Below are 27,912 nucleotides of genomic sequence, written 5' to 3'. Positions count from 1 at the left end.
TTTAATTTTTATTTACACCTTTTTAAAATTTCACTTTTTTCTCTTTTTCTAAATTTTTCAAATTTTTTCAATGTACAAGAATATTTAGCACACTCTCATCAAAAAATTTTCACCAAAAAACTAGATAAACTATTCTCAAATGGACACACACACACATATATACATATATAAACTAGATTAGAGGAAATTATTGTTTCTAAAAAAAAAAAAAAAAAAAAAAAAAAAGATTAGAGGAAATTCTTACAAACAAGGTAGGTGGCAACACTATAAAGTGACACATGGCTTAGACATGCGAGATGCATATGATCACATTTTTTTTTTCATCTAATAGACATTAACAATGTTATTGACCCCTCCCCAACCACCCCTTTTCTCTTAGTCAACCACCCCCTCTCCCTTTGGTAGCCAAACCCTCTCTCTCTCTCTCTCTCTCTCTCTCTCTCTCCACTAACCACCATATGTCACAAAAATCTTTTTTTCTTTACTCCCCTTCTTCCCCAATTTCAACCCAAAGACCCTAATAAACCCAAAGAACTGTTCTTCACCTAGACCAAATCTAAAAATTATATTCATAAATTCAAAATTTCACAAATAAGAGTTTACAAACCCAAATCAAAGTTGAGACTTAATGGAAATACATTAAGGAGTTTAAATATGGTTAGATTTTTTTTTTTTTTTTTTTACACATTCATACTACGCATTTGGATTATGATTATTAATTATTTAATAATTTCGCCATTATAACTCAACTTTCTAGCCAAATCCTCAATAAAACCATAAAACCTTGAACTCTCATCTTTCTAGTTGTATTAGTCGTTTGGTTTTTAAAACCATGGTAATAATAATAATAATAATAAAATGACAATAACATTGATAATTACTCACACAAAGTTATCTCATATGACATATTTTTGACTATCAATCACTTATTCTCTTTTAGTTGTTTTATTTACAAATAAGGATTTGGAGTACAAAGAAACCTCCATAAAAAATCACAATGTTATCAATTATGGCAATTATTGGTGGATTTTAACTTTTAGTTTTATTTAAGGTAAGTAAGAGGTGTTATAAACACCACACCGGAAAATTATTAGGTACTCCCGGAATACCATAAATGTATATTCCCTCCTCTCACATGAATAGTGGGTCACACCATGAATTTAATTAGTAGGACCCACCATTCATGTGAGATGAGGGAGTACGCATTTATGGTACTCTAGGAGTACACAATAATTTCCCACACCATAAGAGGTGTTATAAACACAATGTATCACTCAAGCCTCCAAATGTTATCTTTTGGTTAGTTTATTTAGCTAGTTCTTTAAATATTTATCCTAATACTAGTTTGGGATGCACGTGCAAGGCATGTGCCGCCGTTTTAGTGAGAAAATTAAAATGTAATTTTTTTTTTAAAGAAGTACGAAGTCATGTACTTAAATTTAGACTAACTATTTAACATATGAATATCTATTTTACTATGACAATTTTTTAGAACTTATTTACTAAATGCAATATCTACTTACTAAAAAATTCTACTAAAAATGATAATGAATGTCATTATCTTCAAACAATAAACAACTAAGATTTGATAAAACATTGTCACAATATATAAAATTTTGCAATGAATGTTAATATATGCTACAATTGAAACTCTTAATCAAATGAAATACCCGCAATCATCTACAATGAAAATTTTGTTATCCATACTTCTTTATTTATTATCTTATTGTATGAACATAACTATGATGTTTAACTTACTTAATTTTTAATATGAAAAAATCCTTTTAAGCAAGAAAATAAATTAAAAAAGAACAAGATAGCAAAAGACATATGCAATCAAAGTTTCCATTAGATAAAATTATAAGTATAGAAGAATTAAACTTAATAAATTAGTGTTTTTTAGGTAACAAATAGAACACCATATATCACCATTTTCACTTTCCAGGCATGACTATCACATAAAATTCAAAGTACATGAAGAAAATTTTTGGTACATTAAAATTTAATGGAGTGTATTTTAGACATTGCACAATAGAATATTCTAGAAATCATAAGATTTCGTTAGGATTTATCTAAGAGTGTAACAGTAGGGGTATATGCTCCTTTACAAGATATAAAGGAGGAAAATTTTCAACTTTAGTTTAGGAAAGGAATGAAACTACCGCAAACATAAAGGTGAGAGTGTTTTTTTGCTTCTCTTTTTTGTGCATGTAAAACTATGTGTGTGTTTTTTTAACATTAAACAATGTGTTAAAGAAAATGCAGCCCAAGAAAATTGTGCATAAAACAATGAATTTTGACTCAACAAATTGACTAATAAAATCCCAAAAAAAAAAAAAAAATAGCAACACAACAAAATTTCACGATATTTTTACAATACTTTTATTTTTAGCTATGGCGAGTCCTAGCCTGATATTTTATTATTTTATTTTAGAGTAATGCTAAGTCTACGACATTTTCACAACAAATCTTAGATAATAAATTGTTATTAGTTTTAAACTATGCATTTAAAAAACAAACAAACAAAAAGCCAATTGAAGAAAATTGTGTCTGAAATTATGAATTTTGGCTCACCAAATTTTACTAAACCAAAAAAGAAGCCTAGAAACACAATAAAATATCACAACATTTTCACAATATCTTTTATTTCTAGCTGTGGTAGGTCTCAATCTGATATTTTATTTTTTACGTTCACAATATTTTCACAACAAATTTTAAGTGGCAAATTGCTACTGGTTTTAAACTAGAACCACCACTTTAAATTGTGTATTAAAAACAAAAAATAAAAAGCTAACATAAGAAAATTGTGCATGAAATAATGAATTTTGACTCACCCAATTGGACTAAAATAAAAATGAATTCTAGGAACACAATAAAATGTTATAATATTTTCACAATACCTTTATTTTCAGCTATGATAGGTCCCGATATTTTATTATTTTTATTTTAGAAAAATATTACCTTCACAAAATTTTCACAACAAATTTTTTATGACAAATTGTTATTGGTTTTAAATTGGGCCCATTATTGATACCATTTTTTTATCCATCAATAATATCTTGCCACTTAGAATTTATTTTGAAAATATTGAGAACTTAATATTTTTCTTTTTATTTTATTTTATTTTATTTTATTTTGATCTATAAGGAACTGAGTTCTCAACAATTGTGACAAATATTGTATAAATATTTTGAGTCAGTATAGCAATATTGTGTTGGCACATATAAATATTTAAAAGAAAAAAAAAAGAGCAAAAACCAAAAAGTGTAGATGGATGGAGCCATTGGCTCTTTTTATATAGATAGTAGGTAAGAAGTGGATGTATCTTTAGCTTTCTAGTTCTATTAAAAGATATATATTATAAATATGTTAATCTTTTCAGCCAAATTAGGAAACAAATTCAAGCAATAATCTTAACTTTTTTTTCTTTTCTTTTCTTTTTTTCTAGTCAAATTGAATGATTTTTTTTTTATTATACAAAATAGAAATTCTACTATAACCTAATATAAGTGTGTATGTGTGCGAAACTCCTTATCCCCCACAAACATTTATACTTGTAGAACCATCGCCGCACACGGTGCGCGGCAGTAATTGAATGATTATTTAAAATCTATTGTTTTCATTACATTACAAAAATAGTTTATAGATAGTAAAATGACTATCTATAAACTCCAGAACAAGGATGCTTCAAAGTGAATTTCGATGATGCGGTGTTCAAAGCCACCAACACGGCAGGAATTGGGATTGTTGTCCGCAACTGGCATGGTGCTGCATGCCTTGGCAGCCTTGTCGATGCCAGCACCGCTATCCATGTCTGTTGCTAACTTGGAAGCTCTAGCTTGTTGTCAAGCCGTAATTTTTGCTGCAGATTTGGGTCTTCACACAATTATCTTCGAAGGGGATGTAGCTTCAGTAATCAACGCCATCTCTAAGGGGAAGGACGTGTTGACATCTTATGGGAATTTAGTGGATGATATTCACTCTCTAGTCTTTGTTTTTCAGTCCGCTCAGTTTGTTTATGTTGTCGCTGATGCTCTAGTTAAGAAGTCAAAAAACTTATTGGGGCTTCAGGTTTGGCTAGACAATATGCCTGAGGATATTTCCCAGTTAATTAGTTTTGATGTTCCTTAATTTTGTTTATCAATAATTCTCAGACCGCAAAAGTCTGGTTTCTCAAAAAAAAAAGAAAAATTTTTGGACGACATTTTACTATAAAGTAAAATATTAAAACATCTTGAAAAATAATGAGATATTGAAGTAAGCTAAAAAACTTTAAAATAGGTATCATTTTTTTTACGAATACAAACATGACCTCTTTTTTCTTTATTGGGTGCCCTAACCGATTTATTTTTTAACCAAAAAATAGATACATCCATCAAGAAATTTGCAAAACTAAAATGAGTAAAAATATCCTTGTGGCCCATCATTTTTCAATAATTATTTGCAATACATAGTACTTCTAAATTCCATAAAAGCATATCACAGAATCCAACATTGTGACATGATGATGTCGTTTTAGTTCATGTCTTCTTTTCACTAGTAAGTAAAAACTCTAGACCTTATTTATTTATCAATAAACCTTTGTAAAGAACTAAATTATAAGATCTTTTGAGTAAAACAAGCTCGTCTGATTGAGTGTAGTGTCCTTTTTATTGGAAATGAGCCCTCTATTTATGATTGAGGCTTGACAATTGTAAATGATTGTCCTCCCCTCATGTTTCGTTTTCTTTGGGCTTGAATAATACTTGTTGAGCACTCACATCAAGTGTGTGAAAAATGCTAAACATTTGGTATTTGGCACATTAAACACATTTGGTATTTGGTACATTAAACACCAAAAAAGATCCCTCATCAGATGTGGAACGGTACTGTTCACAAATGCTAAAAGTTTTATTATTAATTTATTATACTCTCTCCTCTTATGACCTACTATTCACAAATTATACCATTTTTATTGTTTTGTATTGGAATGAGTTTTAAGTAAATATCATTTTAATGTGTTGTATATATTATTTTAATATATAGATTTGAATAATAAAATATGTGATGTAGATGTATAAGCTTTTTGATGCATTAAAATTGCATTCTTTTGCTTATGCTTTGCTTTAAGTTTAACGCCACATGCCTTCACTTAATGCATTAGTAACTGTCACAGCTCACAGGAACTATGGACCCATATTGTTTTGGTACCTTTATAAATGTAATTTTATATTGATACTAACACAAACATCAACAATGTACGAAGTAACTGTATACACAAAATTTGTGAAAACATCATCGCACAGCAACAACAACACAAGTTGGCTTTATCTCATTGAGCTCTTCCACAGGATCTGGGATGATAGAGCTCCTTCTTCTGTTTGTAAATTGAAATTTTAAATGAGTTCGAATAAGAAACATAATTGCCCATATCCAAATTCTACTACCTATAAATGTTGTTGATGTGAGATGCAAGTTCAGCTGACGGTTTCGCACTAGACGCACTGTGATTATTAAGAATGCAAATACAGAAATGCTACCTGAAACAAAAAATAGGCCATAGAAAGGCTCAGGACCTAATTCTGGGTTATTGTTTAAGTCAATCAAAGAGGAGCAATTATCAGAGGAGAGCAAGTTATTCTCTAATTGTTGCAGTTCTCTACTCTGTGTCACTTCAAGAATTGCCTTTGAAATGTCAATAGCTAGAGGCGAATCCTTCAGGAAAACCTGAGACGTAGAACAAAAAATGAGATATAATAATTGGTTGAGTAATTTAAATATGTTCCAGAATATTAAAAAAAATTCACACCACATTCCACGGAACACATTTACCAATATTTATGAAGGATACTATTTAATTTTATAGTTTAGAAAGACATTACAAGTTTACAACTGCACTATAGATAGGGAAAAAAAGAGTGTCATTTGCCCAAAAGAAAAGATAGAGGAGAGGAAATTACAAAGCCAAAACCGCCTAGCTTAAAAGTTGGTCCTGTTGTGGTGTAGCCCTTGCAGAATTTTGCGAGGAAGACTTTGGCATGTGGGACAACAAAGAAAGCAGCTGCAATGTCCCCTCTATTAAATGCTTCTTCATAGCCGACCATGGACTTGACTTTCACAATATTCTCTGGCTTAAAATTTAACATATTGGTTAAATATCTTACAATAAAAGAATTTCCATTGCAGCCAACCTTTGCATTTGTTCTCTGAAGTGTCTCAATGTCCAGCACAGAAGGTTCAAACTGAGACACAGTCATTCTGGAAGTGAGGCTTGCTGTGAAACTGGCTGACACAAGTAGAATCACTAAAAACCAAGGTGCCAACACTAAACGAGACCAATTGCTCTTAATTGGTTCTCCTGTTTAGATACAATGGAGCCAAATTAAAGCTTTGCATGAAAGAATGTGATAGTGAAATTAGTAGAATCAGAATCTCTAGTAACCTTGTATCAAATAAAAATAAACCTTAAGGTCATAGAAGTTTGGCTTATAGGAGCTAGCTTTTGAGTTAGCATTTTAGCTAGAGAGTATTTTTTGTGAAGCTTTGATACAAAATGCTAGATATCACCTTATCCTATTAAGCAAAAAACATTATCTTAACCACTCACTTTTCTAAATATTACTAATAGTAGAAGTTTTCTACTTAATTAGTTACATACATTACTCAAACATGAATACTTAAACATTTTTCAAAGAAAAAATTTTGTATTTGAATTGTAAACACACAAGCCAACGGGGGCTTGGTTGAGTGGGTAAGGTTCGTTCGCTTCGTGCACCACACCTAGGTTCGAATCCCGCTGCCCGCAGGAGTTCGTTGGTGGGCATCCTTAGTGAGGTAACTCCCCACACAGTGGTACAGGCGGGCCCCCGAGATCGGGCTACCCCGTCCGAGGCCATCTAGCGCCCTGCCCGGGAGTGTAATATAGCCCATAAAGGCCCCCATTTTCGATTCTCAAAAAAAAAAAAAAAAAAAAAAGAATTGTAAACACACAAAAAATTTACAATCTTTACCATTTTTTGCAAATATATGCAACATTTGCCATTTTGTGTGTGTTTACCATATAAGTTTACATGGCAAGTAAACCAAGTGAACCGTAAACATATAAATGTCATTTTTCAAATTAGTATTTCATTGTATATAACTATAATTAAGTCTAATGGAGGCTTACTTTGCATGAAGAAGAGGACAGTGATGGAAAACCAAAGCATAGCCGCAAACCCCTCAAACTCAGGGTTACCTTCGCGTTCAATTAACCAAACTACAAACCCTGTGAACAGGTGCAGTGTCACCATCAATAGCCACATTTTTTTCGTGAAAGCCTTCGTGAACAACCAAATCTCTTTCAAATTATCTGGTTTGATTGTGACCACCATCACAAGTCCAGATTCAACGTAAGGTTGTGTGAATTCACAATATTGAAATCGATCTGACATTATTTCTATATCACCAACTGATGCATCCAAGCCCTATTAAAAAAAATTAAATACAGAATTTCAGAACTGGATGTTTAACCATCAAACATTATATAAAATAGTAGTATAATTTCATAAGTTTGTGTTCGTCAATGTAGCAAGGGCACTTGTAGATTAGAGAAACAGTGGTTCTTATTTTTAGAGTTTGGACACAAATACAATGGTACATTTTGGGCATTTTAGTCTTCTTCATTTATTAAAGGGTTAGACATTATAAAGGATTTTGCGGTATTAATTTTTTTTTTTTTAAAGAAACGTGGTATCAATCATTATCAAACACTTGCCATTGGCCTCAGTAGCCTATTGGCACCCAGGCACCCTTGTGTCCTTATGCTCGGGAGTTCTAGCCCCCGCAAAATCACCTAGCAAAAAAAAAAAAAAAAAATCATTATCAAACACTCCAATATATTATAAAATTGACCCTTTAAATTCATTAATGCCAATTTATCTCAACAAAAAAAATTCATGTGCCAATTAAAATTACACGATGGACCCATTTGTCAACCAAATTAAGTGCACACAAATAACACAATAACTGAATCATGCCTAACATTTATTTCCATGTGGTCATTTTCTATCCAGTAAAAGAAGTGGAAGTCTAATATAATGGTTAATTGCATTATTAATAGGATTTGTTTGCACTTAAACCATTATGAAATTAGTCTGGATGAAACAATTAATATTTCATACACCCATTTTATGGAGTCATCTTCTCATAACAAGAGTGTGTCAGTCCTACACTTTATTGTGTGAGATGTAGAGATCTTATAAGATCATGTGATATTTAGTGTAATAAGAATATATAATATCTATCTCACACGAGAATATGTTTCACAGCTGTGAGGTCCATTATTATATATACTTGTTACGCAAAATAAAAATTAGTACGCAAATGGAGGGAAGGGGTGTAGGAACCTACCTTGTAATAGACCTGTTGCACCATTTCATCATATGATCCATAGAATGGAACAAAAGTATAAGGCAATTCATAAGGGAGACGCTTCACAGTTGCTTTGAACACATCAATTGAAAACCCAGAGACAAATGTTCTATTCAATTCCTGATCATAACTCACTCTCACAAACTGATTAAAGGCACCCTTGGCAGGAACACCTAATTGCAATGGTTTATCCTCATCATTGCTAGCCCATCCCTTTGGAACTGTTAGTGATCCACCTGGCCAAAACATTGGGCCCAAAATTCCACTAGATTTAACAATATTTACTTCCATGCTATCATGTTCGATGAAGTTCTCTGAGAAACTCAATTTTGGTGACCAAAATCCTATCTCTCTGTAGCTTTTGCCAACCACATTTATGATCCGAAATATTGGTAATTGTGACAATGTACCGTTCTTGAAACTTATCTTCCCACTTAGAGCATCAAAATTACTTTCTAGTAATTTTTCTGAAGTAACACTTCCTAATTTGTTAATGGTATGAGCAATAGCCCAAGTTGCATCATAGGTAGGCTCTAAGTGCAAAAACACTTGGGTTAGCATTCTCTTCTTCAGGGTACTCTGATCCGTACTTATTTCGAAATTTGGTTTTAAACTGTTTGAAAGCTTCAGTAGAAGACAAAATTGGTTTTGAAGCCAAGAACACTCTTGCATGTTATAGTTGATAGAAGATTCAAGGGAATCAAGAAGGCTTGCAATCTCATCAGTAAGAATCCAAACGTAACCTTTCTTCATCATACCCATTTGGTTTGCCTTCTGAAAAAACAAAATAGCTAACTCTATAGAAGATTGTACAACTATGAAGACCCTGTTGTTTTTGCTTCTTAGCTCATTGAGCTCTTCCTCGATAGTTGCTTTCGGGTCTGACATTGAAGATAAGGAAGGTATAGTTGAGTGGTGTTCGATTCTTGAGCCAACAGCTTGAAGTGAATCGAAAAGCAGAGTCAATGTTGCCGATTCAGAGGAAACCCCATTGTTGTTTTCATAAATAGTTGTCACCTTTTGCCACTTAAAGTGACCTACAATGGCGGCAATACACTGCATGTGGAGGGTGACATCGTTTGCCATTTGAATGAAAAATGGTGGTTGAAATGGTACTAGTGGTGGTACTATTGCTGGTGAAGTTAAGGATATGATAGGGATATTCTTGGTGGTTTTGCTCATGTCAGAGCAGCTTCTTGAATTGTTAGTGCTCCGATGATGGCTTGGACTTGTTTGCTGTCAATGAGATCAGTTGCTGCAATGAAAATCGTAAAACTTTTACTACCGCTCCTTTTGTTTCGATGGAAAACATCGTGTAAAGATAATTTTTTGTGTTTTTCAGTGTTTGGTAGCATTAGAAAAAATGAGTAAAATGAAAACTATTTTTAGTCAACATAAAAAGTATGGCTGATTTTTAGAAATTGTTTTCCACTAATATTTTTTGTAAAACAACTCTATCTCACAGTAAACTAAATAAGAGAAGTTAAAAGATTATTTTTAAACTCATTTAAAGTTATTACCAAACGGAGAAAAATTAAATAGTTTTATAGAATACATTTTTTGGAAAATAACTCATTTTCTAAAAAATATTATTGCTGAAACAAACAAAGTGTACATAGTCTTGTTGGGGTGCAACAAAATATAGATGGATTTAGGGCTTAGCTAGAGTTCAAAACGTTAATGCTTACCAATTATTATTCACATTCCAGTTTGCATAAAAATATTTATTTTACTATCTAAAATGTTACTTATTATACCATTTCACTTTACAACGGACCCAAAATCTTAATCTTTATTTTTTCACCACTTCATTTAAATATTCTTTTCTTTTTTTTTTTACTTTTTTTAATACAAGATAGAAATTCTATTATATTTTAATCTATGTGTATGTGTGTATGAAGCTTCCTCTTAGAGACTTGAACCCCGACCCTTACCTCATACACCCCACACTTATATTTATGGAGTGATCATTGCATCAAGGATGCACAATATTCTTTATTTACTATGTACTTAAGAGGGAGAGAGAGTGTGAAGAGAGAGAAAAAAGTAATAAAAATGGTTAATAATTTTTTACTAGAAGAGAGACAATAAAATAAAGTATTTTAGTTTTACCATCTAGCTTCAATAATTTATATATATAAACACTTACTATTCATAGTTGCTAAAAAAATTTAACAATACACACCCAGGTAAAACTCAATTTGAACAGGTATGTTGCTAAAATAGCAATTTGGAGGATTTTACATCCCAATGCTAATGCTTTTATCCTAGAACTCATTAGCAACATTAATGACCTCGTCAAGAAGTTAGGTCAAGAGTTTTTTTTTTTTTTTTTTTTTTAGTTTTGCTAAATACGTCAAGAAACATTCATTCATGAAAATACTTTTTAGGGTATGATATATATTATGGTCTCTCTAAGTTTGGATGCTTGGTCAAATTGGTCTCTCAAGTTTTAATTAGGTCAATTTAGTCCTACAATTTCTATATGTTGTCAATATATTCCTTCCATCCAAAACCCTTAGGGGCTATTTGGTTTTTTTTTTTTTTTTGGTCATCACTCATTACTTCTCACTCAATTTTCGTCACTCATCACTCATCACTTAAAATATCCCAATTTCCTATACCCACCTGTTTAGCACATGTTTTTAGCTTCCCATCACTCAATTTTTTTTACTTTTTGTGGGACCTATACCTAAGCACCATGTCAGGCATTCCTGTTAGCCTACCTGCCTCACACCACATTTCATCATTTCATATCACTCAATGTTCATTTCCTTTTCCCTTCAGCACCCAATACTCTCCTAAAACTAGAGACTTCAACCCAACGGCTAATATTAGAAGTTCGGACCTACAACAATCTCCACCGTCACCAGCGACGGCACCATTAATGACTTGGTGTAGCTCGGACCTGGGACAATCTCCCAAAACCAAGCATTCCTTTTTTTTTTCTTTCTTCTTTTTTCCTTCAACCCCCAATACCCACAACAACTACTTCGGTTCTAAGCTTGAAGCACAAACCCAGAAAATTCATTACCATCCTTGAAGTACCTAGAAAATTCACAAACCCACAACAACCAATTCGTTGCCTAAATCGTTGATTTTTTTTTATGGGTCTAAGATGAGAAAGGTGAAAAAAAAAAAAAAAAAAAAGAATGAACTGAAGATGAGAAAGGCGAAAAGGAAGAAAAAAGAAAAAAAGAAAAAGGAAAGAACGAACTGAGCTGAAGAACAGAGAAAGTAGAGAGACAAAAAGAAAGAAAAGTGGGAAAAAAATGAAGGAAAAGTGGAGAGTGAAGTCAAAAGTTGCAGCTTGTGGGTCACTCAATGTGTGTTTAATTACCAAAATGCCATTGAAAACTGAGTTTTGGAAACTGAAAACACATAAAATGTGTTTTCAGTTTCCATAACTCATCACTCAAAAATCAGAATATTGAGTGATGGAAACAAATCCAAACAGAGTTTTTTTGCATGGGACTCACATATTTTGAGTTATGAGTGATAGAAACAGAGTTATGACTTATGGAAATAGCAAATCCAACAAACCGCCCCTTAACCTCCCATTGGTTTAATTTCTCAACACATGCAATAGGAATTGTAGGGTCACGTTTTTCAGCCCAGGCCCAAGATGCATAGGACCTTAGACCAGTGAGCCCGGTACAATGAATTTGTAGAGAGTGGGTCAAAGAGCTAGGCTTTAATGTATGGACAACGGTTAACACGATGTTCTTCACGATCAAGCTGAGATGAACTGAGTTTATCAGAAAGGATTGGTCCTCGGCACGGTCCGAGGAGCTTTTTCTGGTGCCCCTGGCATGTTAAGGGTTTCAGCCCCCCCCCCCCCCCCTCCCACATTCTATCTCCCTCCACTCCCTTTTTATAGTAGTTTCCTTCCTCCTGAATGGGGTTCTTAGGGTAGGTACTTGTCCCATCAGCTCTTCCCTCCAATTGTTGGGAGTGGTTGTAAAGGAAGAAAAACATGGCTATGTCAGGCACAAGGCACTGAATGCAATAATGGCAGCCTTTCCCTCAGACATTTCCATTTTCTCCATTGTCCTTTTCTGCTTTAGTACTTTTCCTGTTCCGTGGAATGATCTGGAGTCTCACTACCAGTAGCAAGTTGCCCCCTTTGTCCTTGACTACATCCATGCCGAGAAGGGTTCTTCCCATGGCCGAGGAAGGAGTTTTTCCTTGGACTGGGCCCTTTGCCCAATGTAGACATTGACATGGACCTCCTGGTCTTTTACCCCCCATAATAGCCTCTCAAAATCCTGCTGTCCGGCTCCTCGGACGGAGAGGAGGGTTTTGGTGACATCGGGCCTCTGTCATGGCTTGCCAAATCTTGTCCTCCATCAATGCCAGAGTCTCTTCGCTTCCTGAGGCACGTTCCTGGCTGTAAGACATTCTTTTAATTTATCCAAACCGCGTTCCTGTCGTTTCGGTACACGAGGGGCACTTTCATTAAGGTCTCTTCACGAGGTGACGCAAATCCAACGGCTGAAAACTGCTTTGGAAATTGAGCGAGATTTATCTCGCTTGTAATTCCTTCTTGGAGATTTGGGCAAATTGATTGCCACCAAGTTTGCCCCCTATATAAGACACATGGGGGGAGATCATTCTCCTTTATTTGCAGACCCTTGAGTTTTTCAGGTTTTTAACTCTCTGAATGTTCCCAAAGTCCCCACTATGATAGTGATTGAGATTTAGGGAGTGAAATGGTCAAGGATAAGGGTGAGGGTGAGAGAACCAAACCCTCTTCAGAAGCCACGGGTGTCTCCGAGATTCAAAGTGACCCAGTCAGGGTAAGGGAGACAGAGGCCAAAGATATTTCTCCCCCTCGACTGGACAAGAAAGAAGTCTCTCTTCCTTCAACCAAAATTCAAAGCAGGTAGGTCACATCTGATTTTTGGTGCGACAAAATTTGGATTTTCATCTAGCGCCGTATGTCACGCGTGTGCAAGTTTGGATTTCTCATCGCCGATACCATCCATACTTGCTCGATTACTGCTAGAGCAAGTATGTGGATTTGGCGTTCCTGCTTCTTCTTCTCTTCCACCGCCGGTACCATCCATACTTGCTTGATTGTTTCTGGAGCAAGATTGAGGATTTATTGTTCCTGTGTACTGCTTTTTGTAGTTAGCTTCTGATATAAGCTTGTCTAAGCCCTTTTATGTACATTGTACTTCTTCTTTATCTAATAAAAAGACGATTTTATTTCATTCTGCGTACCTTTTCTTTTCTGCAATAATTATTTTATGAATGGGTGTGCTAATGTCTTTTCTTTTGAATAGTACTTAGAACTGAGGCCGCTGATGGTAAAGAGTTGTCACCTTAAACTTATCAAAACTGACGGGCACAACAATGCCAACTTTAAGGAATTTAACTATATAAGACTAATCAAGAAAACAACCATATGTTTTGCATTGCGAACAGGGTGACCGCCCAAGGATGTGTAACCTTAAGTAAACTGTCCGAGGGGATCGCCGGGTACTAGGGTTCTTTTCCACGTTTCCGATGATATTTATAGCTTTAACTTGCTTTAGGCGTCTGGTCCGAGGACCGAGGCATGATTGAACTTAGCGTAAACGCTTAGAAAGGTACCATCACGTGTTAGTTTCCACAAAACCGGAGGTCCGAGGACTACGCAAGACCTTTGTTCCGTCTAGGACTTAGGTTTTTCTTGAAGTAGCTAGTTTCCCAATAGGTTTGAGTCCAAGGATCATACAAGACCTTCGTTCTGTCTAGCACTTAGATTCTTCTTTGAAGTATCTAGTTTCCCCATAGGTTTGAGTCCGAGGACCATGCAAGACCTTAGTTCTATCTAGTACTTGGGCCTTCTTGAAGTAGCTAGTTTCCCCATAGGTTTGAGTCCGAGGACCATGCAAGACCTTGGTTCTGTCTAGTACTTGGGCTTTCTTGAAGTAGCTAGTTTCCCCATAGGTTTGAGTCCGAGGACCATGCAAGACCTTGGTTCTGTCTGGCACTTAGATTCCTCTTTAAAGTAACTAGTTTCCCCATAAGTTTGAGTCCGAGGACCAAGACCTTGGTTCTGTCTAGCACTTAGGTTCTTCTTTGAAGTAACTAGTTTCCCCATAGGTTTGAGTCCGAGAACTATGCAAGACCTTGGTTCTGTCTAGCACTTAGATTTTCTTGGAGTAGCTAGTTTCCCCATAGGTTTGAGTCCGAAGACCATGCAAGACCTTGGTTCTGTCTAGCACTTAGGTTCTTCTTTGAAGTAACCAGTTTCCCCATAGGTTTGAGTCCAAGGACTATGCAAGACCTTGGTTCTATCTAGCACTTAGGTTCTTCTTTGAAGTAACTAGTTTCCCTATAGGTTTGAATCCGAGGACCATGCAAGACCTTGGTTCTGTCTAGCACTTAGATTTTGTTGGAGTAGCTAGTTTCCCCATAGATTTGAGTCCGAAGACCATGCAAGACCTTGGTTCTGTCTAGCACTTAGATTCTTCTTTGAAGTAACTAGTTTCCCCCTAGGTTTGAGTCCGAGGACCATGCAAGACCTTGGTTCTGTCTAATACTTGGGCTTTCTTGAAGTAACTAGTTTCCCCATAGGTTTGAGTCCGAGGACCATGCAAGACCTTGGTTCTGTCTAGTACTTAGTCATTTAGAAAGTTGTAAGTGCGCGTTAATTTCCCCAAAGCCGAAGGTCCGAGGACCTGACATAGTTAAGGTTCTGTTTAACTGCTTCAAAAGATTCTAGTTTGGCCCTCGACTTCTTTCTCCGAAGGGGATTCAATGAACCGGACTACTAGGCCTGCAAGAATTAGCTCCTTGACAAGTGCATGGGGCACATATCTGACGTCAGAAGCCCCTAAAACTGCGCTCTGTTTAGTAATCATTCCCGCGTAATCAACGCTTCGAAGTGTAGACCTAAGTGGAAGCTGAGTTACGACAATGACGGTGTGTTCTTGGAAATAATGGGGAGGCTTTCGTGTAGCTTGTACCACCACCAAAATAGTTTTCTTGAGGGACTCCTGCTAATAGGAGCTTGATCACACCGTGATTAACCGTTGCATTCGCTAATGCACAAGCTCTTCCCACAGACGGCGCCAATTGTAGGGTCACGTTTTTCAGTCCAGGCCCAAGATGCATAGGACCTTAGACCGGTGAGCCCGGTATAATGAATTTGTAGAGAATGGGTCAAAGAGCTAGGCTTTAGTGTATGGACAACGGTTAACACGGTGTTCTTCACAATCAAGCTGAGATTAACTGAGTTTATTAGAAAGGATTGGTCCTTGACACGGTCCGAGGAGCTTTATCTGGTGCCCCTGGCGTGTTAGGGGTTTCAGCCCCCCCCCCCCCCCACCACATTCTGTCTCCCTCTACTCCCTTTTTATAATAGTTTCCTTCCTCCTGAATGGGGTTCCTAGGGTAGGTACTTGTCCCATTAGTTTTTCCTTCCAGTTGTTGGGAGTGGTTGTAAAGGCAGAAAAGCATGGCTATGTCAGGCACAAGGCACTGAATGCAATAATAGCAGCCTTTCCCTCAGACATTTCCATTTTCTCCGTTGTCCTTTTCTGCTTTAGTACTTTTCATGTTTCGTGGAATGATCTAGAGTGTCACTAACAGTAACAGGTTGCCCCCTTTGTCCTCGGCTGCATCCATGCCGAAGAGGGTTCTTCCCATGGCTGAGGAGGGATTTTTCCTTGGACTGGGCTAATGTAGACATTGACATGGACCTCCTAGTCTTTTACCCCCCACAGGATTGTATGGATGGAGTTATGGAGGAATACACTCCATTATTAGAGTTTGGTGAATTTTTAATTTACAACAGTTGTAGTGTTTTGATATAGTGTGCATTTGGCATTAGAGTTTTACCTAGCTTATTTTATAATTCAGTTTTTTTTTTTTTTTTTTGCTACTATTCATGGGTCTCACTGCCCTTTTTAATACTATTCATGGGTCTCACTATACTATTTCAGTTAACTTTTACTTTTATCTATGGTACTTTTAGAAAAAAGTTTTGAATTTCAGTTAAATAAGATATTCCCAAATGGACCCTTAATAATGAAATTACAATTTTCCTCAAATAAATAATTAAATAAATAATTAAATAAACCCTACGGTTCAATACCACACAAAACTCAAAACAATGTAATTTTAGTATAATACTCTTTAAGGAAAACAAATAAATATTTGGTACTAATAAATCAAAATTGGCAACCCCAAAAAAATATTAGTTTTAGGTTGATTTATTAGGAAAAAAAAAACAATATAGAATAAATAATTAAAAAATTATTCTCTTAATCAATCTAATTATTTTTTTCTGTGAAAAGTTTTTACACTAAAATAATGTGATTTTTAACTTATGTTCCATTTAACTGACACATTGTTAAAAAAATTAAAGGAAATAGTTATATTATTTTGAGATATGTAGATAGTGAGGGAGATGATATTCAATCTACAAACTTTTTTTTTTTTTTTGAGAAAGTGTTTCAACCTATGGCATCCGCTCCTGATGATACTCAATCTTTATCATCAGACCAAGACACCAATTGGTTTTTGGTGTAAGCGAAGATTGAACCTTAGATCTCTTATTCAACTATCAAAGATTTTATCAATTAAGCTAACAGGAACCCACAAAACTACAAACTTGAGACACCACAAATGATGTTATTTCTATTAAGATATCACTTCAACCCACAAAATGGTTAAATTAGCAACAAATCCAAATTTAGAGGGACCAAAATTTAATATATTTTACTTTTTATACATATTGATAATTGAATTACCGATTACTTAATATGTTGTTGAGATAAAATGGGATTATGGCTTAAAATTTTATCCTTTAATTTTGAAATAAGTGGATTAAATTTTACCATATTATCATCAATAACTCATACACAATATTTGTTGTTGACCAAACTATAATTCATACTATGTCAATTTCTATATTCTTGTTAATGGGAAAAAATCATCTATTATGTGAACTTTGAAGTAGTGAAGGTCCGTAAATTGGTTTTAATATAACTATTGGATTATATTAAAAAAAGAAAAAAGAGTACGCATTATGTGCAGCAGATCTACAGTTAGACTAGTAACGGAGAGGTATGCATAAAACTTCAACCACGTGTGCATTATCATCTATATACTATTTGTCCTAGCTTTATGTACCATCTGAGAAGATAGAGAGTTTACCAGCAGAAGTTGCTCGAGCTGAATTTCCTTGGAAATCTTTGAGTTGCAAAACCAGCTTCGTGGAACAATTCAGGCTATGCAAATCTTGGATGGCAATATCCATGGATACTTTTTGTTCCTTGCCCAAACGAGAGTTATAATAAAAAACTGCACCTATACTTGCAAATGTTTGCCTCATTGGAAAGTTGTTGTTGTCCCCTCCTTCAAGGGCCATAATAGCTTTTGATTCCAACGTAAATAGCAACACCATGTAGAAAGAGAGAGCACGAGACATTTTGCTTTCTATGAACTTTCTTTTTTTCAAGTATGAAGATGGGTGCAGCTGAAATTGATTGCGCCAGTGAAAGACTTTTTGATTCAAACGACAGTGAATGACATGACTTTGAGGAAGAGAGGAGACTTATAAACTTGCAGAAATTAAGGAGCATAACGTGTAGATTAATTAACATGTTTTTGTTAGCTGACTACGTAAACGATTCTTCGACGAGGAAATTTTTATTTCAAATTCTTCTATTTGTATTTTTATGTAGGGTCATTCTACCGCGTACCCCCTCAAAAAAAGAGGGGGTACAGTACCCACCTAAATCTGAACCGTTAATTTAGTATTGTTTTAATCTTGACTGTAGATGTAATTTTAATGGGATTTGGTTACCGGTTAAACAGGTTTTACATATAAACAAAAAATTATAACATTCCTCAAACTTTTCTCCTCCCACGTTTGCTTCTCTCTCTTTCTCTCTCTCTCTGCTTGCTCTGTCTCATGTTTGCCTCTCTAATCAAAACCCTCAAATCAGACAGCTAAAACCATTCAAGAACCAGACAACCGCACACCAACAACCTCAAATCGGCAGCGCTTCTTCTCATCCAATCCAAATCGTCAGCGCCGCTCTCTAGCTTCGTCTCTTACAATCCATCCTCAAATCTGCGGCGCACTCATATCCAATCCAACTCGGCGGCACTTCTTCTCTTCCGTTCTAAATCGGCGGCACCACCCACAATCTTCAAGTTCTCTCTTTACATATGATTAACGCTAATATGTGTTTATATTATTTCTATAAACTTTGTGGGTTTATGTTATTATTGTTTTGTTTGAGTTTCAGTTCTTATATATTTGACAAATTAATCTTTACACCGAAGGGCTTGACAGCCCACCATTGATTGTCTGGATCACTACTACCATGTGAAACGAAATTGTAATAGGTTGCCGATGCTTTGGCAAAGAAATCTCAGGTTTGGCTAGAACTTTAGGTTTGGGTTGAAGACTTACCTGGGGACATTATATTCCTTGTTCTATTTGATGTTTATAGTTTTCTAAACATCCCCAAAATCTAAGGACCTATAACAATCACAAGCCCCAACAATTATTCCAAAGCTTGGTAGCCCTGAGCCTCCATAAGTGATTAAGCTTTAAAATAATCATAGTTAGAAGGAAGTTTCAGAATTTAGTTGTGTTTAATAGATAAAAATCTTGATTTAGTTTTGTGAATTTGATCCCATTTCGTGGAGATTTTTTTTTTTGTTATTTTGTAATTTCTTTGGGCTTACATTGATACAAAATAAAAAATTCCCAATGGGTTATTTTTTTAGTTATTTCTACTAGGTTCTAAGGGATTCATTGATGCTGGGTTGGTATACCAAGGAATGGTAGATTTGTGGTTGAGTTAATGGTGAGGTGGGAGTGGAAGGTAGTTGGAGGGTCAAGGGTTTGAGATTGTTGGGAGTGAGTGATCCAATTTGAATTGGTGAGAGGAGTGTGGGGTGAACGTTGTAAAGTGTAGTCTGTTATTGAATTTGTGTTGTATTACTGTGGTAGAACCACCAAGCAACTTAAACTAGGTGTCATACTTGGGCTTAAGAAATCTTATATTTGTAACTTTCGTTTTATCAATAAAATTACCAATTGAATTGGTTAGTATTTTTCTTCAACTCTCGTGCCTTTAGTTGTTAGTGAATTAGCCTAACCTTATGCATTTTATGTTGCAACCCCATACTCATATTTTTTGCTGTATAATCTCTATTTCATAAGATGTGGCATGCTAATACTAACCTGAGTTTGGTTGGAAATGTCTTCTTGCAATTCTAATTTTCTTAATCATCCTCCTTTTTTATTCCCATTTTTTTTCTCCTTTTCCCCATTTCTTTTAAGTGGCATTCAACTTTTATCCAAGCACTATTAGAAAGTGATCATAGATAGGACAATAAATTTGTTTATCAAAGGAGGATCAAGGATTCATAAATTTGCTTTGTGAGTCTAGAATGGAGGTCTTTCATTTTTGCAAGTAGAAACATTTTTTATTCCTAGGGCTGCAAATTTCATTGCTTTTACTGCTTTTTGTAATAGTTTACAACAAACACTTGGATACACAATCATTTCAAGCTATACCGAATAGCAACATCATTAAGATAATGCAAGATATCCATTTTGCTAATATGTGTAAGCTTGAATGTAGAAGGATTGAAACTTGAATGTCTCAATTGGAAACAATACCTAAACATACTAATTAAACTATAAGACTTTTGGCCGGATGAAGTATTTTTAAAAACTGTGATTATGGATTTATAGAACTTACACATTAAACCATTCAAATTCAATGTTCAAGTCCTCAAATATTAGGGAATTCATCTTACAACTTCTATCAATCTAGGGGAAGAAGTAAAAGAAAAAAAAAATGAAGTTGTTGAGCATTTTTCCACATTCAATTAATATATGGATTCAGATCTTCTAGAGTTCCTAGGGAACTCTACCAGGTAAATTTCTTTAAATCCTCACCTCGCATTTAAAATTAATGGTTTAAGATGCTGCCACATCAACATTCCACTAACTTACTCTTTTAAAAACACAAAAAAGGGAATAAGTTTAAGAAGCAACCGTGATCTTTTAGGCTCCGTTTGGGAGGAGGGAATGGAATGGAATAAAATGAATATTTTTAGAATATTCTTCCCTTCTCTTGTTTGGGAGTTTTAACGGAGGGAATGGAATGTCCATTCCCTCGTTTGGGAGTTTAAGTGGGAGGGAATGGAATGGTTAGGAGGGAATGCTCATTCCTTCCTTTTCCCTCAAAATCTCAAATTTTTGTTCCCCTCAAAATTGGGAGGAATGGGAGGGAATGAATTTAGGTTTAATGAAATTTTTGTTAAAATCCCTAAAATACCCCTTTAATATCAACCTTTTTTTTTTCTCATTCAGCCGTAAGAAAAATAAAGCTATAATTCTTGCACAATATTGTCCGTCCTCTACAAAGTGAAGTTGCTGCCGCTGGTCTTTTTTTTTTTTTTTTTTTTTTTGTTGCAATTTTCAGATATTGCTCAAACCAAGTATGTCTATCTTTTTCTTTTCCTTTTCGGTTGTTTTTTTTTTTTTTTATGAACTATTTGCTAGTGATTCATGAGAGTGATATATAGTGTTTTTGTACACCTAAAAACCAAAACAAACTACATTCTGTACAACTAAAAACCTTGAAAGTGAAAAGAAACGAAAAAACCTTAAAAGTGAAAAGAAACGAAAACTGCTGTTACCTGTACAGCTAAAAAAAAAAATGTATTTAGAAATTTGAAAGTGAGAATTACTGGAAAACTGCTGTAGAACTGCTGTGAATTTGAAATTGAGAACCGCTAGAGAACTCAAATTTGCTTTTTACTCTGTTTCCTCTTTGATTCTTCTGTCATTTATGAAGCAAGTGGTGTGTTACGTACACTTGCAGCTTTAAGTCAACCATCCAATTAGTTAATAGCTCCAAGGCTTCACCACGTGTATGGTTAAGAGGAAATGTCTACAAAAGCTAGTGTACAGGTTTAGACAAAAGACAGGTGTGTGGTTAAGAAAAAAGCAAGAGTAAAAAAAAAAATTAAATGAGAAGAAACTAGAAAGTAATGCACTGTTGTAGAAAATCATACACTGAGTTAGCATAGAAATTTATTTTTTTACTATTAATGCTGAACATGAAAATGATTCAGCCTAGGACCGAGTAACATGACTCTGCCCAAATTCAAATCAAGGCATTTCATTGAATATATTCTTAGCCAAAAATAATTCAAACAAATTTATTGCCCACTACTTATTCATGAAATCACAACAGAATTTTGCAATGCAAATAACAAAACCAATATCAGACCAAGATAGTTCCCTTTTCTATCCATCAATCTATGTTATAATTTATCAACGTCAATTCCCTTTCTGTCTAAACAAAATATATACATAATATATTTTATGCATTTGTTTACAACTTATTAAGATGTTAAAGCTAGTGTACAAGGACAGATGTGTGGTTAAGAAAAAAACAAGAGTAAAAAAAATTTTAAATGAGAAGAAAATAAAATGAAAAGTATTTTAATTAAAATAATAGTAGTTTAGAACTTTAATAAGTTGGAGTAGATTATTTTTAATATAAATTTTTTTATGCCTGAGGCCTACATATTTTTGATGGAAAATCCAACATATAAAGAGATGTTCTTTGGTTGCCCAGATCATGAGCGCAAATGTGTCTTATTGACACTGATGTCTAGGCCTAAAAATTAAAAAAGTGTGGGATTTTTTGGCCAACCTTAGTTTTGGAATGGATTATGTTATTTTGTTTTGTTTTGGCATGACTCATTACCGAAGTTTTTTTTTTTTTAAGATATTTGTTTGCATTGTTAGACAATATTTATTTTGTTGAGAATAAATATATGATGCGTGAATTGCTTTACAACATAGAAATATACATAACTTGTTTTTTAGCTACAATAATTTTTTTTTCCTTAACGAAATTGGGAGATGGAGATGTATTAAATTATCAAATCCATTGTAAAGCATACCAGCCAAAAAAGATCCAATCCAAAACTAGCAGCCCCTAAAAAAAATTTGCAAATTGAAATAAAGAAATTGTACTATTGTTAATTTTTCATGCCATTATCTTCATCTGTTAAATTATTGATTAGCGTGATACAATCTATTCACCTTGACAAAACAATATTGTAATTCAATAATCTAACACAGACCCAATTGTGGCTAACTAGTTTCACATCATCCACTAAATACTAAGCATTTCAAAGCAATTATAAGTTCTCATTGATTATTTTTTATGTTCTTTAAAATGAGGGGTATAATAGTAATATTATTATAAAATGATTCCATTCTATTCCTTCCAATGTCACTCCCAAACGGTGTTACTTACTTTCCATTCCATTCCATTCCTTTATTTTATAACATTCAAACAAGATTTTTAAATCACATTCCATTTCATTCCTTTCCCTACTAAATCCATTCCATTCCATTCCATTCCTTTAATGATCATTCCATTCCATTCCATTCCATTCCTTTATAAACTCCCAAACGGACCCTTAACGTTAGCAAACGGTTCCAACATTTTTTTTTTTTTTTCTCTTTGGATGGAAACGGATCCAGCTTTTTTTTTTTTTTTTCTTTTTGGATGGAACAAATCTCAAACTCGGGAAATTCATCATCCCAAAAATTACTTCCGCCATTTTCCCATCTGAATCCAAAAGACACTCCTAGGCAAGAAGAAACCAGACTTTCTTTTACATCTGAAGCCGTGATCTCCTACAGCCTTGAAATTTTCAGTTCTTTCAATCACAAATGATGGATCCACCCAGCTCAATCCCTTCAAACCGTCCATGGATGACCATTGAAAGCCCAATGGAGGCCAAGTATATTAGCTATCTTACTCTCTCTCTATCCTCTGTTCTCTGTCTATTGTCTACTGAGGATTAGTTTCTTCCTTTCTCTTTCTTTTCCTTTTTTTTTTTTTTCGTTTTTTTCGTTTCTTTATTTCATACCTATGGTTGATATTAGATTTTTATTGTTTTGCAATTTCACTACTGCAAAACTGTTTAATGATTGCTCATGAAGGGCTATGTTTTTTTGGGGCTATATCCTCTACCTGCAAGGTGTTTGATAAATGTTCAAGATAAGTTTTGATAATTGGGACCCCTTTACATGTTGTTTACGTATTGTTGAGTTTTGTGCTCCATGGTGTGGGCCATGCCGTGTGAAAGATTTAGAGGGAACTATTCTGCAATATTTGTCAATGTGGTGACTTGAAAATTGCATTTCAACCTTAGACTCGGGTTCAGTCTTCTCAATGTAGTTTTAGTCTCTACTTTTTGGTTTTAGTACCTGACTGAAGGTTTATTATATGTCCTTTTATCTTTGCAGCCCTTTTTTTGCACTCTTCTTCTGCTTGTAAGCAATGTTGCGCATGCACCACAGAAAAATTGAACTCCATTCATTTTTATTTTACTTTTTTTTGTTTTTATTGTCTTTTAGAAGCCAATATATATCTACTGGTGTAACCAATTTGCTTTGTGTTTTTGCTAGTTTTTCTAATGATTTGCAAGCTATTGGATTTGGAAATCTGCTTTGGTGCTTTTCTTTTCATGTTATTGGGTTTAGCTATTGCCATGATTGTTTCAAACTTGTCTATTTATTTTGAGTATATTAGTAATGGGACCTTGGTATATTAGTAATATTTGAATTATTCAGTTTCAGTTAATTGGAATTGAGTTTTATTTTTTATTTTTTTTGGTTGTATTTTTATAGGATGATGGACATTTCTTGTCAAAACAAGGATACCATGAATGATTGTACCCCAAAGGTTGGTATGGAGTTTGATACGTTAGAGGCAGCTTGGATGTTTTGGAAAAATTATGGAAAACAAATGGGGTTTAGTGTTCGAAAGCATTATACAAATAAAAGTAAGATAGATGGAGAAATAACATCGAGAAGATTTTGTGTTCTAAAGAGGGTACTCGTAAGCCTGATAAACGAGATCATCTGACCAGTCAACCTCGACAAGAAACAAGGACTAATTGTCCAGTACGATTGGGTGTTTCATTAGTTCGTGAGACCGGAAAGTACAAGGTGTACGATTTTATATCAAAGCACAACCATGTTCTTCATCTTGCAGCAACTACTTTCATGATGCGATCAGAACGAAAGATGTCTGATGTCCAAGCTTTTGCTATTGATTTAGCTTATGCTTCTGGAATTAAGCCTAAGGAGATACATGAGTTAATGAGTAGGGAGGCTGGTGGAAGGGCTAATCTTGGTTACACTGGAATTGATCAAAAAAACTATCTTCGAACTAGACGACAACGAAGCTTGATATATGGAGAAGCCGGTAGTTTATTAAGGTATTTTCAACAACAATTGATTCATAATCCATCGTTCCATTATGCTGTACAGTTGGATATCGAGAAGCAAATAACTAATATATTTTGGGCTAATGCTAAAATGATAATTGATTATGCCCATTTTGGTGATGTTTTTAGTTTTGACACTACATTTGGCACAAACAAAGAATTTAGACCTTTAGCTGTGTTTATTGGTTTCAATCACCATAGAGAGATGGTGATTTTTGGGGCTGCACTTTTATACGATGAGACAGCTGAATCATTCAAATGGCTTTTTGAGAGTTTTTTAAAAGCACATGGTGGTAGAAAGCCTAAATCTATCTTTACTGATCAAGATTTTGCTATTGCAAAGGCATTAGCTGAGGTGATGCCGGAGACATGGCATGGATTATGTACTTGGCACATAATGCAAAATGGAATCAAGAAATTGGGAAATTTGACGAAGGATGGCTCATTGTTCCTCCGAGACTTTAAGGACTGCATGTATAAGTATGAGAATGAGAGTGAATTTGAAGAAGCTTGGAATAAAATGATTCAGACCTATACAATTAAGGATCTTAGTTGGTTAAATGGTATATACAAATTGAAGGAAAAATGGGCTAACTGTTACATGAAGAGGGCAGTTACTTTGGGAATGCGAAGTACTCAGCTTAGTGAAAGTTTGAATGGGGATTTGAAAGATTACTTGAAATCAAATTTGAATATGGATGATTTTTTTGAGCATTTTGAGATGGTAGTAGGGCAGAAGCAGGATAAAGAGTTAGAGGCTGAGTATAATGCTAGGGAAAAATTGCCTCCTTTGTGCTTGAAGAATTCACCTTTATTGAAGCAAGCATCACAAGTGTATACCCCTACAATATTTAAAGTGTTCCAAAATGAGTATGACTATGCATCAACTGCAATAATAAAAGATCGGAATTGTAGCCAGCCAGTGCATGAATATACTGTTGTGCTTCTTGAGAAAGTTGGAGAATATAAAGTATTGTGTAGTCCTATTAGTAGGACAATCTCATGTAGTTGTAGGAAGTTTGAAACATTTGGGATTTTGTGTTGTCATGCTTTGAAGGTTTTCAACATACTTGATATAAAGATAATTCCTGATGCTTACATTTTGAAGAGATGGACAAGAGAAGCAAAAAATGGGTATGTCATAGATAGTATTGGGAAGGATGTCAATGGGGATGTTAACTTAAAAGTTACACAACGGTATAGAAGATTATGTCCCAGGTTAGTTAGATTAGCCACACGAGCTGCTGAAATCGAAGAAGCATATGCTTTGGTAGAGAGTGTTATAGAGGAATTAGAAAAGCAAGTTGAAGATATTGCCATGAAATTTTCAAGTGTGAGTCTTGATAATTCTAAAGATCAAATGTCATTGGGTGGTAGTGAAATTGTGGATCATGGAGAACCTATAAAGAATTTAGTTGAAAAGGTTAAAGGCCTCAAAAAGAAAGAAGGTTGTAAGGGTCGAAAAAGATGTAAAAGTTGGGTTGAACAACAATCAAGGAGAAAGAAAAAAAATTCAACAAAAGATACTGTTAGACAACAATTATCCAAGGAATGCTCTTGATGCAAAAAATATTGACAAATTTAAATGCATTGTGTACAAATAGTTTATTTTTTTATTCTTGGTTAAACTAATTCCTTATATCTTACCATACAGAAAAACAATAACTCTTCTCTCATAAATTACAATAACTTTATCTCACCTGTGCAATGCTATTCACATAAGGTGAGCAATCTTGTGAGTTTGTAGGTAAGCAATTTTAAAGAATTTTTATTGCTAAAAATCTGAAAGTTTTAACGAGAACTATTTGTGATTTGTGATATAGGAAACTAATCAGGCACCTAATTCAATGGCATGGATGACATATGAAGGTCTCCAAGGAAATAGGTGCCAAAACAATTTCATTGAATCATTAACGGTGAACTTGTTCATTCAGCTTTTTTAAGTTATTAACAAGTGGCATGTTCTTTTATGCAATGACAGATGACACAAAATCATTATAATTTCTTGCAGGGAATGGATGTTGGGTTTGAACAAGCACAAGTTCCTTTGGGTGACACAACAAATAATTATGATGCTCACATGAATTTTCTTGGTAAATGATTAACAAATGATGGAAAGCTTTTTTTTTTTCTTTTTTGCCTTTACTAAGTTATCAAAAGATAACCTTGGGTTTTTGAAATATGTATAGGTATGTGATTTTGATGTTGCCAATGCTATGGACGTTGAAGAGGAGATGGGCCTTTGTTAATGCTGCCAATGTTACATTTTTCTTTTGTTAAGATTGTCCTTGTTGTAAAAGAGAAGAGGGGATAGGCCATTGTTAATGCTGCCAATGTTACATTTTTCTTTTGTTAAGATTGTCTCCGTTGCAAAAGAGAGGAGGGGATAGACCATTGTTAATGCTGCCAATGTTACATTTTCTTTTGTTAAGATTGTCCCTTTGTAGAATAGGGGATAGGCCTTTGATATGTAGCATTTTCCCTTCTTTAGAACAATTGTACCTTGTGCAAAGTTCAAACTTCTAGATTTTAAATCAATACTATTGGCAATTTGAATGTCTAGCAATAAATTACATTATATTACAAGCATCTATGAAATAACAAAGTAAGATAAAACTGATAAAATTGATATTATTGCCAATAACTATTCATTACATATCGCTTTCAAAAAAAAAAAAAAACTATTCATTACATATCTATAACTATTGAAACATTGGTAATACATGAAGCATTTTAGCCACTATTGGTACATATTCTTCTTAAATTTTTTTTTTTTTTTTTTTTTTGATAAATACATATTCTTCTTAAATATTGTGATCTTTACTACTGTCTTTTTTCCAAAGAACTAAATCCTAAAAGCCACTGTGGATGCTACTCAGTGATAGCCACCCGCATAATTAGTGTGCAATCATAGATCATCAACATCCAAGCTTTCAAGTGAACCTGAAATTAGAAGCTGGAAAAAAAGAACTAAAAAGTGTCAAAGTTGGACCGTAAAGATCAATAAGTGTCAAAGTGTCAAAGAAGACTCAAAATTATCATTTGAGTGAAAATAAAGGGTAATAAGCACTTATCAAAAAATTTCATCATACAAATTTCATTGAATCCATGTGAAGAACCAGTCAATTCAAAAGTTCTAGATTTAGGCCATTTCCAAAAAATTAAAGTTCTAGTTTTCAAGAACCAGGCTTTTTCCACGTGAAGAACCAATATTCCTTCTTCCAAAAT

At 34.4% G+C, this 27,912-nt stretch overlaps 1 protein-coding gene and 1 pseudogene across 1 annotated transcript; one reads left to right on the top strand and one right to left on the bottom strand.

The window, feature by feature from the left end:
* Window positions 1-5,274: 5,274 nt before the first annotated feature.
* On the bottom strand, window positions 5,275-9,642 carry LOC126693696 (glutamate receptor 2.7-like; annotated as a pseudogene).
* A 14,839-nt stretch (window positions 9,643-24,481) lies between these two features.
* Window positions 24,482-26,785, top strand: LOC126693687 (protein FAR1-RELATED SEQUENCE 5-like). The gene is made up of 4 exons (XM_050389816.1): window positions 24,482-26,107; window positions 26,339-26,407; window positions 26,508-26,600; window positions 26,696-26,785. The coding sequence occupies exons 1-4, from the start codon at window positions 24,482-24,484 to the stop codon at window positions 26,783-26,785; spliced, it is 1,878 nt and encodes a 625-aa protein (XP_050245773.1).
* The last annotated feature ends 1,127 nt before the right edge of the window (window positions 26,786-27,912 follow it).

This window comes from Quercus robur, chromosome 2 (assembly GCF_932294415.1).
Source record: "Quercus robur chromosome 2, dhQueRobu3.1, whole genome shotgun sequence".
Lineage (NCBI taxonomy): Eukaryota > Viridiplantae > Streptophyta > Magnoliopsida > Fagales > Fagaceae > Quercus > Quercus robur.
This window is presented reverse-complemented; position numbering and strand designations above follow the sequence as displayed.